Source organism: Entelurus aequoreus, linkage group LG12, assembly GCF_033978785.1.
Source record: "Entelurus aequoreus isolate RoL-2023_Sb linkage group LG12, RoL_Eaeq_v1.1, whole genome shotgun sequence".
NCBI classification, from domain to species: Eukaryota; Metazoa; Chordata; class Actinopteri; order Syngnathiformes; family Syngnathidae; genus Entelurus; species Entelurus aequoreus.
The window spans coordinates 30,509,452-30,529,204 of record NC_084742.1 but is presented as its reverse complement, the minus strand read 5'-3'; the positions used below and the strand labels follow the sequence as shown (position 1 = coordinate 30,529,204).

Sequence of the window (19,753 nt, the reverse complement as noted above, 5' to 3'; positions counted from 1 at the left end):
AATTTTTACATTTTGCCAAAGTACACATATTATCTCAAAGAAATTATAACTGTATTCTCAGCATAGCCCTATTAATCCTTTGTTTGTAAGGTATGAAGACATAATATTATTTGATGAAGCCAAGTTACATGTTAGTATGGAATTTCAGACATACAGAAGAATGCATCATTAACATCCTATTGATCACAAAGGCTGTGTTTTCCTCTCACTCAATAACATAATACCTATTATTTACATTAAATTCTATTGTTTACATTTGATCCTAAAGGCCATAAGGGTGTCTTATTTTCTGCCACTTTGTGAGCGGTATGATTCCAAGAGTTTGATGCTACATCTTGTTTCCACGTTCTTTTATAACTCATATTTTTCTTCCAGGATGTGTCTCCTAATAAGGAGGACATTGACGTGGTCACTAACTCCATTGCCGCTTCAAGGCAGAAACAAAAAGCCCACAAGGACTTGTCCAGGCCAGCTGAACAAGACAAATGCACACATATGTACGCAGCTGGAGACTGTCCGAACATTATGGCCCAACATATCGTTGAGGTTGAAGTTGAAATAAACATACCAAAACAAAAATCCAGCAGCCCTCAAAGACAGAGAAAGAAAGCCCACGCTTATAGAACAACAGTGCCTACAGTGTCCAGCTCTCCATCCCGGACCTCCGTTATTTCCGAAACTGCAGCCGAGGAGCTGTGTGACCTGAGGAAGTACTACAGCAAACAGCTTCGCAGGATAAACTACATCTCCCATGAGTACTTGGGCCAACCTGCTGAGTCGGATGCGCTGGCTTGTATACGGGAACCCTTCAGGTCCCTGCGACTTCCCCGCAGGACGACAATCACCCAGACGGCCAGAAGCCTGTGGACACGTGTCAGTAGTAGGAGGAAACTGGTGCACAGGTGACACCATCAATGCTTTTCTGCTGCAGTTTTGTCGGAAACCACTCTGCAAGTAAGCGTGTTTGTTATGAAGACAGCACAGATATACAGTACATGATCACAGACACATAAAGTACAATTTAAAAAAACTGTAATGTCATGTTTACAGCTTTTAAGGTGGGCGGGGTTTGACTATCATCGACACAAACACGCAGTGTTACTCCACAATATAATTTGGCAATTGGCATGCATACATACACAGTGTGTGTGTGTGTGGTCTATTTAAAAAAATTGGACACACAGCGTATCAATCTGTGGCGCGATCGCTACTCAACACTAATAATTTGCGTGCAAATATGCACAGTGTGTGTGTGTGCGGGGAGAGGAGGGTTAACAAACACAAAAACACACACAGTGTAACAGACTGGTGCAATCACTACTCAACACAACAGTAACATTTAGTGTACAAACATGCACAGTGTGGGCTAGCATACACAGAAATGCACGCACACAGTGTAACAATGTAGTGTGATTGCTACTCAACAGTAACATTTGGCGTGCAACCATGCACTGTGTGTGTGCGTGTGGGGTGGGGTGCCGGGGCGGCCTGCAAACAAAAAAAATGCACACAGCTTAAGGGACTGAGGTCCAATTGGCACGTGATACGAACATGCACAGCAACATGCATGCGAGTGAGCGAGTGTGTCGGGGGGGGGGGGGGGTCCTCTCCAAGGTTTCTCATTGTCATCCCATTGGTTGAGTTTTTCCTCGCCCTGATGTGGGATCTGAACCGAGGATGTCGTTGTGGCTTGTGCAGCCCTTTGAGACACTTGTGATTTAGGGCTATATAAATAAACATTGATTGATTGATTGATTGATACTGGCTGCACAGGACAAAAAAAAAGAGTGAGTGTGTGTGTGGGCTAACGCACAAAAATGCACACACACACAGTGTAACAGACTGTTGCGATCACTACTCAATAAAATTTGGTGTGCATACATGCACAATGTGTGTGTGCTTGTGCGTCCGCGCGTGAGTGTGTGTGCGTGGGCTAACAAACACAAAAAGGCACACACACGGCGTAGCAGACTGTAGTGCAATTTCTGAGATTTTAATACAATTTTCAATGTGTAACAACTTCCATCCATCCATTTTCTACCGCTTATTCCCTTCGGGGTCGCGGGGGGCGCTGGAGCCTATCTCAGCTACAATCGGGCGGAAGGCGGGGTACACCCTGGACAAGTCGCCAGCTCATCGCAGTGTGTAACAACTTGATTACCATAAATTATCTATGCTGACGTTTGACCTGTAAGTGACAAGACCAATATTGCCGTTACGGGTTCTAATACAGATTAAAATTAACCAAGAAACAAATGTATTGTTGAGTAATCTAACACTCTACAAATACAACAATATAAGTCAACTTAACAATAGCAACAAAATAATACAATCTTTCCGCTTTTTCATAGTTTAAAATTGCTTGAGCACAATAAAGTCAGTAGTGCAAAATAATCACTGCAATTTTAAACACTTTGTTGAATCAATAATGGCAGTGCATTAATCTGTTTTGGTTGGACAAACATAATGTTTGCATTTTCTCGACGGTCATGTAAATAATACCTGCTAAGAAAGCGTTACGCATGTGTGTGTCCTCTATTTGAACCACTGCACTGCAGTACACCTTACAGTTACACAATCATCATGCTGCTTATAATACAGTACAGCCCTGCTGAGTTCAATACTACATGGTTAACTATGATGTAGCTTGATAGATTTTATTGTCACAAGTTCAAAGAAGTCCTTCGGGAAGTAAATATAATAGTAATTGCTGAAACCCAAAGAAGGCCTATAGGAGTATATAAACTCTGCTTCTTTCTATTCCTTTTGGACATGCTTTTTAAGCATGTTCCAAATGATCCAAACCATAACTTTATGGTATGAATCATTTTGTTGGCATTGTTTATTTTTTCTCACAATACATTTGTAAAGCATCATAAGCAATGTTGGTATTCAAATGATTAAGTGTGATATTTATTGTTACTGTATTTTGAAAGACTTCATGTTGACAAGTAGATGCTGTATTGAATAGTAATCCCAGGCTCAAGCATGCAGCCTGTTGTAAAAGTTAACATGCATTCCACAAGGTGATATTGATTTCGCGGCTGCTGAATGTGTACATGGTGTTGCTTCCTAATGAGCACATTTTTCTCACGTACAACCGACTGCGTACTCGGTTCCATCTGCACTTGTCTGATGGGCATCATTTTCCAAATGGCAAATGTGGAATGTAGAAGAATTAGCATTTATCTGTGCTGATACTGTAGCTCCCTGAATCTGTCTGCTTTTTGGTAAAAGTCAAGTCTTGTATTTTCCTCCAGCGAACAAGATGTGTTCATCAAATTGAATTGAACCAAAAAACTTATTTTTATTACAATTTTTTTTATCGTTTTTTCTAACCACATTAAAAAGTCCAAAAGTCATATACTGGCAAGAATATTCACTTTCATGCTTTTCTGCTTTGCATTTTCTAGAGAATCCCTCAAGACTAACCAATGACTGCATGGAATAGAATTTACATTCTGAACAATCACTACAGGGTTCTGTGTGTGATGATTGATATGTAGAGTATACAATGACTGCATAGGTTGGTTACGTGCCGAACAAGCACTGATGCTATGTGAAATGATTGACATGTAGAGTGACCAATGACTGTGTAGATTAGGGGTGACATTCAGTCCAATCACTGATGATATGTGTAATTAGTGACATGTAGACTAATCAATGACTGCATGGAATGGGTGAGACATTCCAACCAATAACTGATGCAAGGTGCAGTCATTGACATTAGACTAACCAATGACTGCATGGAATAGGGATGTATGCCGGCCAATAACCAATGCTAGGTACAACAATGGACATGTTAGAGTAGCCAATGACTGCATGGATTAGAGTTGACATTCCGACCAATAACTGATCCAAGGTGCTTTTATGAAACATTGACTAACCAATGGCTGCATGGAATGGGTGAGACATTCTGACCAATAACTGATGGAAGGTGCAGTCATTGACATGTAGACTAACCAATGACTGCATGGAATAGGGATGTATGCTGACCAGTCACCAATGCTAATTACAACAATTGACATGTTACAGTAACCAATGAATGCATGGAATAGGGATGACATTGCAGACAGTCACTGATAATAGGTGCAATAACTGACAAGTAGACTAACCAATGACTACATAGGTTCGGCGATGACATTCTGGCCAATCAGTGGTGCAACGGTGAACATGTGGACTAACCAATGACTGCGTGGAATAGGAATGACATTCTGACCAATCATTGCAGCGTGCCTTGCGTAATTATTGACAATCAGCTAATGTCTGCATGGAATGGGTGAGACATTCCGACCAATAACTGATGGAAAGTGCAGTCATTGACATGTAGACTAACCAATGACTGCATGGAATAGGGATGTATGCCGACCAATCACCAATGCTAGGTACAACAATTGACATGTTAGAGTAAGCAATGACTGCACAATTTAGTGTTGACATTCCGACCAATAACTGATCCAAAGTGCCTTTATGGAACATTGACTAACCAATGGCTGCATGGAATGGGTGAGACATTCCGACCAATAACTGATGCAATAAAATGTAGACTAACCAATGACTGCATTGAATAGGGATGCCGTTCCGATGCTATGTTTAATGGTTGACATGTATCCCCAAATTGCACAGTAATCTACAGTAAATAGTGCAAATTAATTTGATTGAGGGTTCAGAAACAAAATGTATTCGCATAAAAAATGTATCACTTACATTCCTGCTCACTCTTCAGGCGCTTCAGTCTTCCTCTGTCCTCTGCCCTCTTCCTTCCTCTCCCGCTGAGAAGAAGCAGGGACGAGCATATCAGATGGAATTCAGCCAGTGTGTTCATTGCTCGTTTTGCAATCCCTTTTCTTGCACCACTCAAGATCTAGAAAAACAAAAATAAGAGTTGCTTTGCTGGAAAGGGGAATACTTTAAAACTTGTTCATCTTGTTTAGACAATAATAAGGAATACTTATTAATTTGTTGGTATTGTTACATTGTCCTATAGTGTTGTATTTATACATTAAGTTGTTCACCAAAAAAGCTACTTCAGTTGGTAAAAACCTGTTATTTGTGTTTTATCCTGATTATAATCCTGATCAACAAATTAAAGGCAAAGTCACAATTTGATGATTTTAAAAATTTCAAGTGAAAAGTATTTAGGGACGGGATCCATAACAAAATCAGTATCTGCCAACCCTATTTTATGGCCCTTTTTGTTATAACTGCGCCCTATCAGCAAGAGTGAAAAAGAGTACACAGTCCTTAACCTCCACTTCCTCTATTAGGACGTCTGTGCTAATAGGTTCTGTAATCCCCAAGAACCCGCCTTGGGGAGAGGGCAAGATTAGTACCTAAATGGCTTTACGAGGGACGACTCAGCTGCACTCACAACAAATGTTTGATACAATAAAACCTGTTTATGTCGACGACCGTCAGACTGGCTGACTGATGTGGACAACATAAGCGGTTGTAACCGAAACATTTACACCTAACTTTGACCGGAGGCATAAGGAGAGTGGCTGTTAAGCGTTCTGAACTGCGCGTTTTACTGTTGTCTAACTATAGAGATTTGAATGGTACAACAACTCGATGATTTGATTCAGAATCTATTCTCAATTAAATTCTCAATTTAAATATTTTCTCACAATATATTATTTAATATAAAAATTATATTAATATTTTTCCAAAACAGGTTACAAAAGCTGCCGACACATGGTGTACAGTCTACGCACAGTGAATAAGGGCAGGAATGGCTGTACAGATTTACTTTTGAAAATAAAGTGTGGAATACTTCTCTTGTTGCCTTATTTGTATTTGACTTTATTAAATGTTTGGGTACATTTTTTTTTAAACAAAACCAAGTTTATTTAAAGTAATATATTAATGTATCAGAGCTGTTATCTATTTTGCGGAGGAATGTAGTTAATCATAGACCTGGCACCCAATGTTATTAGTATTGATTTTGAATCGCATCATTAACCCCAAGAATCGAATCGTGTGGTGCCGAGATTCACAGCCCTACTGTGTACACACACACACACGTGTGTATACACATATATACACTTATTTATACATATACATATATACACATACATATATATAGATGTATACATATATGTATATATACATATATATATATATATATATATATATATATATATATATATATATATATATATATATACATATATATATATATATATATATATATATATATATATATATATATATATATATATATATATATATATATATATATATATATATATATATATATATAAGTATGTTTAGTAGTATATTTTTTAGTGCCTTTTGAAAATTATGAATCGATTAGGAAAAAATAGGAGAATCATGATTCAGATGTGAATTGATATCTTTTAGCGCCCCTAGTGCACAGTTATGTTCCTGTTGACATTTCACGCTGCTTAGCAATCATGATGAAGGTACCAACGTCGACTTAAGCGTGCCCTTTTTAGTAATACGAAAAACAAGGTGAACCAAGGCTTGATGTTTGGTCGACTTAAATGGGTTGTTGATATAACTGTAAAAAATAAATGTAATTAAGTTGGTCATATATAGATGTGACAGTTTGTCACTGCCAGAGGAGGTTCTCTGTCCTGAGCAGGAGCTCAGGTCTCCATGCATCAAACATCTACTGAGGTGATTATTTTGATGATGAGTTTATGTTGTGTTGTAACCCAGTAACCGGTTAAATGAGTTTTGTTGATTGCTAATTGATTTTGCTAAATCTGTTTTGATTATTTAATTCTTTACTTTGACATATTTGATTATTGACCTTTGATTGTGAATACATATATTTTGATTATTTGATTATTTTTAATATAAATGACAAATAATGATAAATGGGTTATACTTGTATAGCGCTTTACCTTCAAGGTACTCAAAGCGCTTTGACAGTATTTCCACATTCACCCATTCACACACACATTCACACACTGATGGCGGGAGCTGCCATGCAAGGCACTAACCAGCAGCCATCAGGAGCAAGGGTGAAGTGTCTTTCCCAAGGACACAACGGACGTGACTAGGATGGTCGAAGGTGGGGATTGAACCCCAGTAACCAGCAACCCTCCGATTGCTGGCACAGCCACTCTACCAACTTCGCCACGCTGCCCCTATGCTTATTTTGATTGTTTATTTAGGCCTATTTAATGCATGCGACTTTGAAGTGGATTTAGAATATACATTTACTATATATAACATACTATACTAATATTGCCTCTGTTTATTACTATTGCAGATTTTGGCTGCTTTATTTCCTCTTGTTGTTATTCACCTCATGACACTTTGGGTTGTAAATAAATGTTTGTAAACTGTTACCAACTGCGTGCCTTGCCATCCTTAATAATAATAATAATGAATTACATTATTATTAAGGATGGCAAGGCACGCAGTTGGTAACATCCTTTGATTGAAAGTCTGGTTTGCAAAGGTTACATTACCTTCATTCGAGGTGGGGTGTGACAATATTGTTTTTTTTTAATGTCCAAAGACAGAACTGTCATGATCCCTCATGAGAATTACTATTAGTTTTTGGTATTTTGTTTAATTTTCTGTCCATCGCTGTTTTTGTCCCATTTCCTGTTTGCCTCCCTTTGCCAGTACTTCTCCTGTCTGAGCACTGGCTCCCTCACCTGTCCGTGATTGGCTATCAGGGACACGCCTGTTCCTGGTACATCCATGGTCCAGATGCTTCTTTAGACTGTCTATCCTTTGTTGTGCAATTCACTTCTGTACTTTTTTGTTATTGAATACATTGCACTTTGTTTGCTGTCTCTGCATCCTGGGGTCATGAAAGACTCAACCGTGACATGAAACAAAAACTTTAAGATTGATTGGCCATCGTTAACAAAATAACAGTTATTTTGCTGTTTTCATTCTAGATATCAGTTATTTCATACTAACTGTCCACTATATACAAATACAGCTGGTCTGTAATGTGTTTTGCTTGGGCTTTACCACTTAAGGAGACCTTTTTCTCACCATATGACCAACAGGGAATGAAGTGAGTTGGGGGCTGGATGTGAGCCAAGGTGTGCTTGTAACCGTCTTCAGTTTGTCAGTCAGACCTTAGGGTCGAGTTAACATTTGGGTTGTTTGTACGGATCCAGGAGGGTTTGTTTGAGTAATGAGGGATTTTAAAGAACGCAGTCTTGACCTCCAGTGACCACAGACAACAAAATTAACACCGAATAAGTGCATAAAAATGTTCTCATCTTGTTATCCTTCAGTCCACAGGGCGGTTTTATGACTCATTTCCTCGGTGATGTGTCAGTCTGACTTCAGCTGACACATCACTCACACACTTATCCACTTTTTTCTTCTACTTGGCTATGCTGTTTTTAAACTACCATAAATCTTGGGCCATTTGCACAGCTTCAAAAACTGGAGGATGTGCACTTTTCTGTGATGTACATGGTGTCAGGGTAATCCAAAGGGCCTATGTAACGATTGCTCCCATGGGGTTTCGATACAAAAGGTTGGGTTTGTTTACAAAGGAGCGTGTGTGACGGAGGGGACACAGAAGCAAGCTTCAAGAGATATTTCTTACCAGTTACATTTTTTACCATGTTTTTGTTGGATGGTGGTCACACAGCTGATTCAAAGATGGAATTCATCCTCAGAATCCCAGTTAGTAGTGAAGACTCTTCCAAAAACGAAATACGTGCCTTACATAAGCACATTCTAAGTTCAATTTGTAAATCCAAAAGTTTGCCCGTCCCTAAACTAAACCTTTAACTGACATTTTCATGTTCTTTAAAAATATAGGATTGTCATTTGACTTAAAGAAAAACTAATAAAGTTAAATTGAATGTATCGTTATCAACGACTTGCAGTCCAGATTCAAGATATTTTATTGTCATACAATGAAAATCTTACTTTGCTTCAAACAATATAAAATACACATCACGCAGTCTACAAATTTATTACGAACAAATGTAAGAAAGGGATTTTAAGGAGAAAAACGTGTTGAGACAATATGACACCAGTGGCGACTGACAGTTATTCCACATTTACCATCGATGACCATGGATGTACAACGCACAATGATCCAGTGGTGATTTTAAATACAGGATACATACAAAGCAGGTCACAGCAGCATTTTAAAGTATATTCAGTGTTCACAGTTTACAATTAGGGTTAAGGTGTCTTTCAGTGTTCTCAGTTCAGCCATCTCTCATTTTTACAGTCTTCTATGTTTACCTTTTTTTCCACCTTAAGTAGGCTGACCATACGTCCTCTTTTCCCCGAACATGTCCTCTTTTGAGGGCGTGTCCGGGGTGTCCGGGCGGGTTTTTTTTAAATGCCTCAAATGTCCGGCATTTTGAATTAGGGTTGCGTGTCTTTTCATTGTACGTCCAGGGTTTGTCACGGCCAGGGAACCTCATCTGTTCGTCCTGACGAACGCACCTCGGGACACGCCCACGGCAGCGGCGCACATCCAGGGACGCGCGTCTCCACCCTGCAGCTGCCACCAGCTGCAATCATTTACCGGCAATCGGCACACTTGCCTGTAAGGAAGTAGATGCCTATATAATAAATATTTGTATATACTTCCCTCTGGTGTCTGAGCCGTCACCTCCCTTAGTCCAACCACAACAGGGTAACTTAAACAAAACAAACTGAAGGTGTGCGCACGCAGAAAAATTTGTGAGGGAGGGGCAGAGACACAGAGCGAGAGAGCTAGTGAGTGAATTCAGAGACCATACTTGCCAACCTTTCCGTTTTTAGCGGAAGACTCCCGGTATACAGCGCCTCTCCCGATAACCTCCCGGCAGACAAGAGACAGACAAACATGCCGAAACGTAAATGCAATTTCACGGAGGATTTGCGAAAAAAGTAGTAGTGTTTTCGTACTGGCCGTGACACATGGGAAGCAGAATGCACCGTGTGCAAAGCAGGAACGTACGTATCTTTGGCAAATAAAGGGGCTAAAGATCTACAAGCCCATATTGACACTAAAAAGCACAAAACAGCTGTGCAGGGCGAGAGCTCGTCTACTAAATTGACAGAGTACTTTGTGCGACCTGGAAAAGGAGAAGACGTTGTAAACGCAGCAGAGGGTGTTTTAGCATTCCACACAGTCAAACACCATAACAGTTACAGGTCGATGGATTGCACCAGTGCTTTGCTGAAAAAAGCATTCCCAGACTCAGACACGGCAAAAAAGTTTTCAAGTGCACGCACCAAAACAGAGGCGATTGTCAACAGTGTTATAGCGCCCCACAGCATCGTCATTGCGCTAGAGGCGCTCAAAGAAATAAAGTACTGTGGCATTGCTACAGTTGGGAGTAACCATGGTGCAGTGAAAATATTCCCAATCATAATCCAGTATTTTGACTGGAAGAAAGTTGGTGTACAAACAACATTGCTTGAGGTCAAAGACACACCTAATGAGACAGCGGACACCATTGCAAACTTGTTGATTGAAACACTGAGAAAAAATAATTTGTCAGAAAAATGTATAGCATTTACTGGTGACAACTGCAACACAAACTTCGGAGGAATCAGACGTGATGAAGGGGGGAAGAATGTGTATGCAAATTTGAAGAAGCTGCTCCAGAATAAGACGCTGATCGGTGTGGGTTGCCCAGCACACATAATGAACAATTGTGTCCTTCATGGTGCAGACACACTTGATATTGAAATTGAGAATATCATGTTCAAAATCTACCAGTACTTCCACATTTACACTGTGCGCACTGAGAGTTTGAAGGAGTACTGTGACTTTGTAGATGTTGAATACAGAAAGCTCCTTTCCCACAGCAAGACACGATGGCTGTCATTATTCCCTGGAATCGAGAGGCTGCTGCAGATGTTTCCAGCATTAAAGGGATATTTTATGTCACAGGAAAAAAACACCTGTAATGATCAAGAGGTTTTTTGAAAATGATTTCAGTGAAATTTACCTCTGGCACATGCATTCACTCATGTGTGTGTTCCACTTACCCATTAAAGAAATGGAAAAGGAAAATAATTCCATTGTTGAAGTGCGTAACATCTTGCAGAGAGTCCACACAACACTTGAGGTACGGCAGAGAAACAACTTCATGTCCCTGAAAGTTAAGGGACTCCTGGCACAGAAGCGCACAGATGGGCATGGAAAAGAATGTGAACAGTTCTATGCTGATGTGCAGGGTCTCTACAGTGCATGACTGCAGTATCTCCAGAAGTGGATGACACCCATGGAAGAATTCACCCCATTCATGTGGATGGATCTGAGTCAGACACCTAGTTGGAATGATGTGGAAGCCTGCATCAAGTACCTTGGAGAAAAGGGGGTGCCAATTGATGATGCCAAGTGTTTTGATCAGGTCACCAATCTCAAGAAATTCACTGAGAGTAGCAACAGTGATGGAGAGTTCAATGGCCTGCAAGTGCACCAGAAGTGGTGCAAATATTTTGAGAAGGCCAAAAGCATTGCATGTTACTCAGAGCTGCTGAAGATTGCACAGTTTGTCTCTGCCCTTCCTTCTCACAATGCAAATGTTGAGAGGGTTTTCTCACTGATGCAGAGCTAGTGGACCAAGGAAAAGAGCAGGTTGTCTGTTGAGTCATTGAAAGGGCTTCTATTTGTACAATACAACTTCAAAGAAACATCCTGCACGGACTTCCATGCTTATTTGATGAGCAACCGGAATGTGCTGGGGAAAGTAAGCTCTTCAGCTAAATATGCATGGGCAAACAAGGAAGGCCAGGGAGACGAGGATGTAGACCCAGGAGATGAGGAGGAAAACCAAGGAGATAAGGCCAAGACGACTAAATAAGAAGAAACGCAATACACTACTTCTCCTTTTTTTTGTTTTAAATGTTGACTCTGCATTATTTTTTTTAATTTTTTTTACAGAAGCCTAAAATAATTGGCTCAGAAATGCTACCTCTGTTTTTGTTGTTTTAACTGATTTGTGAAATACTCTTCACCTATGGTGTATTCTCTGAAAACATCTGTTTTTGTTTCAAATGTTTTGAGGCATTATTTATATTTTTTACATTAGAATGGTCCACTAGACTGAGAAGAGACATTTTAAAGAATGAGCTGTTACCTGTTTTTTGTTTAAATATAATTAACCTGTTTTGAGGCATTATTTATGTTTATATTATATACAAGAGGTTATTTTGAATATTGCTACCTCTGTACTTTTTCTAAAACTGTGAATGTTGCAGAATATAAGTGTGACTTATTTTGTTATATTGTCAACAGAGGAGAAAAAATGCTTTATTTAAATAAATATATTATTTATAAAGCAAGTTCAAGTATCATTGGCAAATTTTCACCTAGCCCCGGCCTTGGCGTGCTGTCCGCCTTGGCGCGCATATATGTGTCCTCTTTTTGGGATTTCAGAATATGGTCAGCCTACCTTAAGTGTTTATCTTGCCTCAGTTAGCTTATTTTTTCCCCCCAGTACAGCCTCACCCTCATTTGGACACACTATTAACATGTTGGGCCTAAAATCACCCATAAACCTCAAATCCGAGTAGGGAAAACTTACAACTCTTATAACTAAAAAGCAAATATAAAATGTGTAATTCAAAAACTCAGGTATAATCTTGTTGCATTTGTGTTAGTCTAGACCAGGGGTCACCAACGTGGTGCCCGCGGGCACCAGGTAGCCCGTAAGGACCAGATGAGTAGCCCGCTGGCCTGTTCTAAAAATAGCTCAAATAGCAGCACTTACCAGTGAGCTGCCTCTATTTTTTAAATTTTATTTATTTACTAGCAAGCTGGTCTCGCTTTGCCTGACATTTTTAATTCTAAGAGAGACAAAACTCAAATAGAATTTGAAAATCCAAAAAAATATTTTAAAGACTTGGTCTTCACTAACTGACAAAGAAACAGATAACAGATTTGGTGTCCAGTTCAAAGTGTGACATGATTTATTTAAAAATTTGAGAGTTGACTTTTGTATTTCACATGAGTTATTATTTGTACAAACATGGTGCAAAGTATTTCATGATTTGTTAAAAAATGTTAGTGGCTAGCTAGTTAAAATGGGATATTGTGATTTCACAAGACTGTCTTAGAAGTGATCATTTGAAAATGTTCAATTTGAAAAATGTGCACTTACAGAAAATATAAAAATAAAGTGTTGCATATTGATATTTATCTGTTTTTATATATATTTATTGTGAGAAATCATTAAGATGATCAGTGTTTCCACAAAGATAAATATAATTAATTATTAATAATAACATAGAGTTATAGGTAAATTGAGCAAATTGGCTATTTCTGGCAATTTATTGAAGTGTGTATCAAACTGGTAGCCCTTCGCATTAATCACTACCCAAGAAGTAGCTCTTGCTTTCAAAAAGGTTGGTGACCCCTGGTCTAGACCCCAAGGTGCAGAGACCGGAAGCGGCGCGCAGGGTAAAAACCCTTTTATTAAGGAAAACCAAACAAAAACAATGCAGCAGGGAAGTGCACAAACGGCAAACCAGGCACAGGAAGCAAAGGGAAACCAAAGCAGCAAGTCGAGGTACGAAGCAAAATTCAGCTGAATTCAGAAGCATCCTGACTGGCAACCAGGGACTGGCAAGGGAGCGCACGCTCAGACTAGAGAAGAGGCGGAGGAAAACAGGAAGTGAAAACTAAATAAAAGCACCGAACAGGAAACAATACAGAAACAACAGAAGTCCAAGACAGTCATGAAGGATCATGACATATGTTTATCAAAGAAAGTTAAATGTAGTCAAATAGGTATAGCAATTCAGCTGCAAAGCCAGGCGAGGCGTCAGGCAGTTTGTTGACGTATTGTCTCTTGTGCTCTCAATGACTGATTGGCCACTTGCTGGTCACGTGACATGCCCTGATTGTATATGTGCTGCACAGGTGCTAATAAATTTTTGTTCTTCCCTTTTCACATTACCTGCCGCCTGCTGCGTATTTGTTTGCTCCTCATTCAGTGTTAGTTTAGGTTCTTGGGTACCGTTCGTTTAACTCTGTTAACAGGTTATGGGCCCAGGTCGAGTTTACCCAAGAGGATATTTATTTTACCGGTGAGCCACCGAGATAAAACGGCGTGTCTTAGTTTTAGTAGTAGGCTACTACTACTAGCACCATGGCTTGTAGAGATGGAGGTACTGGTGGTGGTCGATGGTATCGACTCGTCTTTGACGGAGACGAAAAGAACTATGAATTATGGGAGACCAAATTTTTAGGCCACCTTCGCCTACAGAAACTAAGAGACACAATCTTGACACCGCCAGCAGAAGGAGCAACGGCTGCTGTCCGCGCTGCAGATGCAGAAAAGAATGGTGAAGCCTACGCGGAGCTCATACAATTCCTCGACGATAAGAGTCTGTCCCTTGTAATGAGGGAGGCAGCAGACAATGGGCGCGAGGCGTTGAAAATCCTGAGGGGATACTACGCAGGTAAAGGGAAGCCACGTGTAATCAGTTTGTATACTGAACTTACTTCACTGCAAAAGTTGAGCAGTGAAAGTGTGACTGAATATATGATACGTGCAGAGACTGCAATTACTGCATTGAGAAACGCGGAAGAGGTTTTGAGTGATGGGCTTTTAATAGCTATGGTTTTGAAGGGATTACCAGAATCATACAAACCGTTCTCAATCCACGTTACGCAGAGTGAGAGGACACTCTCGTTTGCAGAATTCAAGACAAAACTCCGCAGCTATGAGGATACAGAGAAACTACGCGGCACGACTGCATCAGAGGACAACGTCATGAAGGCCCGAGTTCAGCCGAGGGGCAAACCTGCTACGGCCAGTGCTAGTGGGACTCGCTGGACGGGGAGTGTGGACAATATTGTTTGCTTCAGGTGTGGCCAACGAGGTCACAAATCCACCTCATGTGAACAAACACAGTGGTGCAGCCACTGTAGGAGCAACACACACCGTGACGCAACCTGCAGACGGAGACAGAGGCGAGACAACGCCCGAGGGGTCTCCGAGGCAGTGGAGGACAATGACTACGCGTTCGTTGCCGGAGACATCCGACGCGGAGACATCCAGCGAGGACGCGGAGACATCCGACGCGGAGACATCCAGCGAGGACGCGGAGACATCCGACGCGGAGACATCCAAAGTGGACGCAGAGACATCCGACGCGGATCTGGTGTCAGAGGAAAAGGTCTGATGGTGGACACAGGAGCCACTTCTCACATCATCACCGACGTGTCAAGGTTCAAATCCTTTGACGACGGGTTCCAGGCAGAAACTCACTGTGTGGAGCTGGCCGATGGAACCAGGAGCAAAGGGGTCGCCGAGCGCAGAGGAGATGCAGAGGTGTATTTGGTGGACAGCGCAGGACGCCACCGACGCACAGTGCTGAAAGATGCACTATTTGTGCCTTCATACCCGCAGGACATCTTTTCTGTGAAAGCAGCTACTGCCAGCGGAGCAACCGTCATCTTCAAGGAGGGTGAAGACGTCCTACAACACAGAAACGGTACACAATTCTATATCCATGAACACAATAGATTGTACTATTTACACACAGTGGAGAAAAATGAATGTGATGACCAGTGTATGGGATGTAATGATTTACAGACATGGCATGAGATCCTAGGTCACTGTAATTATGCAGATGTAGAACAATTACAAAATGTTGTTTCTGGTATGACTATTAAAGGTAAAGTAGACAAGTCAACATTACAATGTGATGTCTGTACACAAGGCAAGTTTGTCCAAACTAGAAACAGGAAGCCTGATATGAGGGCCAAAGCTCCTCTAGATTTGGTACACACTGATTTAGCAGGACCAATAGCCACAGAGTCTAAGGATGGGCATAAATATGCATTATGTTTTACGGATGATTATTCCAGTGCAATGTTTACTTATTTTCTTAAAAATAAGAGTGACACAGTCCAAGCAACTGAAAAGTTCTTAGCAGACGTAGCCCCTTATGGGAAGGTCAGATGTATTAGGTCTGATATGGGTACGGAATTCACTGGTAAGAATTACCAAACACTGCTTCGTACTAATAGAATCCGACATGAGACGTCGGCACCGTACTCGCCGCATCAAAACGGTACTGCTGAACGCAGTTGGCGAACCTTATTTGACATGGCTAGGTGTATGCTCATAGAGAGCGAGTTACCTAAGTGTTTGTGGACATATGCAGTGCAGACAGCTGCTGTCATTAGAAATAGGTGTTTTAACAGACGCACTAAAAAGACTCCTTACCAACTGTTGACTGGAAAAAGACCAAATGTATCTAGAATGCAAAAGTTTGGGTCAACATGTTATGCATATAAACAGGACAAGACAAAGCTAGAGTCAAGGTGTGAAGAGGGTATTTTTGTAGGATATGACAAAAATAGCCCGGCCTACATAGTCTATTATCCTGGCACTCATAGAGTGAAAAAGCACAGACTTGTGAAATTTTCATGCAGGAAGATTACTGAGCAGCAGACTCAGACTGACACAACGCCTGTTTATGACGATGATGATGACTTTGGGGTGAAAAAGGAGACTAGGCATAGACATGCGAGTCCAGACCATGCACAGAGGAGTCCAGGTCGAGCTCAGAGAAGTCCCCATGTTCAGAGTCCAGTGACAAAACCTGAGGGCAGTCCAGCACAGGACACTACACGTTATCCTACCAGAGATAGGAGACCACCAGAATATTTAAAAGATTATACATGTGAAGTGGATAGTGATGACCAGACACATTTTAGCATGGACTATTGTTATAGAGTCATGTGTGATGTACCCCTGACCTTCAGGGAAGCTGTAAACTCAACTAATTCAGAAAAGTGGGTTAATGCAATGAATGACGAAATGCAGTCACTCAGAGAGAATAACACATTTACCCTGACCAACTTACCTGTGGGTAAAGACGTAGTGGGGGGTAGATGGGTCTATGCAATTAAGAATAACATTGATGGTTCTGACAAATATAAAGCAAGATACGTAGCTAAGGGATATAGTCAGAAAATGGGCGTTGACTATGACGAGACGTTCTCTCCTACAGCTAACTTGACCAGTGTCCGTGTTATCATGCAAAAAGCAGCTCAGGAGAACCTGATTTTACATCAGATGGACGTTAAAACAGCGTATCTGCATGCTCCAATAGATTGCGAAATCTATATTGAACAACCTGAGGGTTATAAAGAGCACTCTAGTACCAAACAGGTGTATCGGTTAGAGAAGTCACTATATGGTTTGAAACAGTCAGGCAGGAACTGGAACAAGTTATTACATGACTATTTATCTGACAACAACTTTGTACAAAACCTGACAGACCATTGTGTTTACATCAGAGAAACTGACAATGAAAAAGTGATTCTGATAATATGGGTTGATGACTTGATCATTGCTGCCAGTGATGAAAATGCAGTGATGAATGTAAAAGAAATGCTTAAAGCAAGATTCCACATGAGAGATTTAGGTCATCTGAAACATTTTCTGGGTATTGATTTTAGCCAGAGTGATGCATGTGTGAAAATGTCACAGAAAAAATATTCAGTAAAATTGCTTGAAAAGTTTGACATGGTGAATTGCAAACCTAGAGCGACACCTTGTGAACCAAAGCTAAATTACAGCCATTCTGAGCTCTTGTCAGATGTAAAATTGTACAGAGAAGTAGTAGGAAGTTTGATCTACCTGAGTACATGTACAAGACCAGATTTAAGCTTTGTAGTAAGCAAATTGTCACAATACTTTAGTAATCCAACAGAGGAACAGTGGGTTACTGTGAAACATGTGCTGAGATATCTAAAAGGTACAACAGACAAAGTTTTGTGTTACAAATATTGTGAAAATGGTTTGAGTCTACATGCTTACAGTGATGCCGATTGGGCGACTGACGCCACTGATAGAAGGAGTACAACTGGATATTGTATAAGCTTGTGTGAAAATGGTCCTTTGGTTTCATGGAAGACCAAAAAGCAACCAACAGTTGCACTGTCAACATGTGAGGCAGAATATATGGCCTTAGCTGCAACTACACAAGAATGTATGTATTTAGTCCAACTTTTAAATGGCATTGATGGGAGTCAGTCTGCTACACCAAAGGTTTATGAGGATAACCAGGGTGCAATTGCATTAGCCAAGAATCCTGTAAACAGACAGCGATGCAAACATGTCGACATAAAATATAATTTTGTCAGATCAGCTGTGAATGATGGTAAAATATGTCTACAATATCTTCCCACAGATCAAATGGTAGCAGATGTAATGACAAAGCCTGCAACCAAATGCAAATTGTCGAAATTCTCAAGCTTTATGTTTGGAGAATAATTCATGTGATTTATGACATGTGATTTTTGATTTTGTTTCAAATGTTTTTATTTTTATGATGATGTTAACAGTATGAGAGCTAGTGGGAGTGTTGACGTATTGTCTCTTGTGCTCTCAATGACTGATTGGCCACTTGCTGGTCACGTGACATGCCCTGATTGTATATGTGCTGCACAGGTGCTAATAAATTTTTGTTCTTCCCTTTTCACATTACCTGCCGCCTGCTGCGTATTTGTTTGCTCCTCATTCAGTGTTAGTTTAGGTTCTTGGGTACCGTTCGTTTAACTCTGTTAACACAGTTACACTTTGCTAAGTAAGTACATACAAATAATGCGTCACATTCCCTAAATGTTTACCTCAAGAAATAGGAGTATAACATTGATCATTAAAAGGGAAACGTGTGGCTTATGTTGGCCTTTCAAAGCCTTGATGTGCGTCTTTGGATCACTTGGCCACCTGTTGGCACTGTTGGCTCCCCTGTCTCCTTCTCCCTCTGCAGCCAAACAGCTGTTCACACATTAAAGTACCAGTAGAGTGGAAAAACAAGTTGACTTTATATGCTAATTTTGTGTTTCATTGTATCCATTAAACCATATCCAATTGTATTTACAATCCGCCATGTAATGTGAAAATACAGTCTAAACATTTTGTGTGATGACTGTATTATGATGATAGTATATATCTGTATCATGAATCAATTTAAGTGGACCCCAACTTAAACAAGTTGAAAAACTTATTCGGGTGTTACCATTTAGTGGTCAATTGTACGGAACATGTACTTCACTGTGCAATCTACTAATAAAAGTTTCAATCAATCAATCAAAACAACACAAAATGCCAAAAATTCAGTCAGACATTTTGAATAGTCCGCCTTTTCCGTAGATTCTATGTCAGTGTAGTAACGCTTTTGCACTCTGACCATATCAGATCAGTCATACTGGAAATACGCAAAAAATTGGAAAGCGATGTGCTGTTTATCATTCACAATCCTTATGTACGACAAGAACACGTACAATATTGCAATGACAGTAACTTGTACTACATCATATATTATACTGTACATATTTTACATAACTTGCCAAACACTGTGCAATTACAGCTGTTTTGCAGCCTGTGGACATGATGTGTTGTGATGTATGATCAATACATAAGGAAACACCATTAAATATGCTGTCATGTGCCAAACAAGGTCTCAAAAATGAGCCCTCCTTACTGAGCATTAGTCCCGTCATTAGCTTGCATTAGGCCTGTAGAGAGGGATTGAGGATTAGGCCGTTCTGTTAGCAGCAGGAGACATGCTTTATCTTGGATTCCACGTGACCCACTATCTGATACGTTCAAAAGATAGGAGAAATAAATGATATAAAATGCTGTGAGAATAAAATAATTTACTTGTGAGAATAAAATTGCAAGCATTCCAGCAGGCACAAGATATTTATACAACGGTGATTATGCATAAATGTACTTCAAAACTGACTCTTAAACAACGTCGATTTTATACATTTGGTATCATTTCTATCGATACTTGGATGGACCTGCCCACTTCT

General features: G+C 40.3%; 1 protein-coding gene across 6 annotated transcripts in view; it reads left to right on the top strand.

Annotated features, from left to right (window-relative positions):
• The window catches only part of recql (RecQ helicase-like), a 38,870-nt gene extending 37,413 nt beyond the window's left edge, over positions 1-1,457 (top strand). For 5 of the 6 annotated variants that reach the window (XM_062065627.1, XM_062065626.1, XM_062065624.1 and 2 more), the window contains exon 15: positions 376-1,457. In XM_062065627.1, the coding sequence (XP_061921611.1) occupies positions 376-906 (531 nt within the window). In that variant the 3' untranslated portion in view covers positions 907-1,457. The remainder of the gene's footprint in view (positions 1-375) is intronic. The other variant, XM_062065628.1, reaches the window with a different exon arrangement.
• The last annotated feature ends 18,296 nt before the right edge of the window (positions 1,458-19,753 follow it).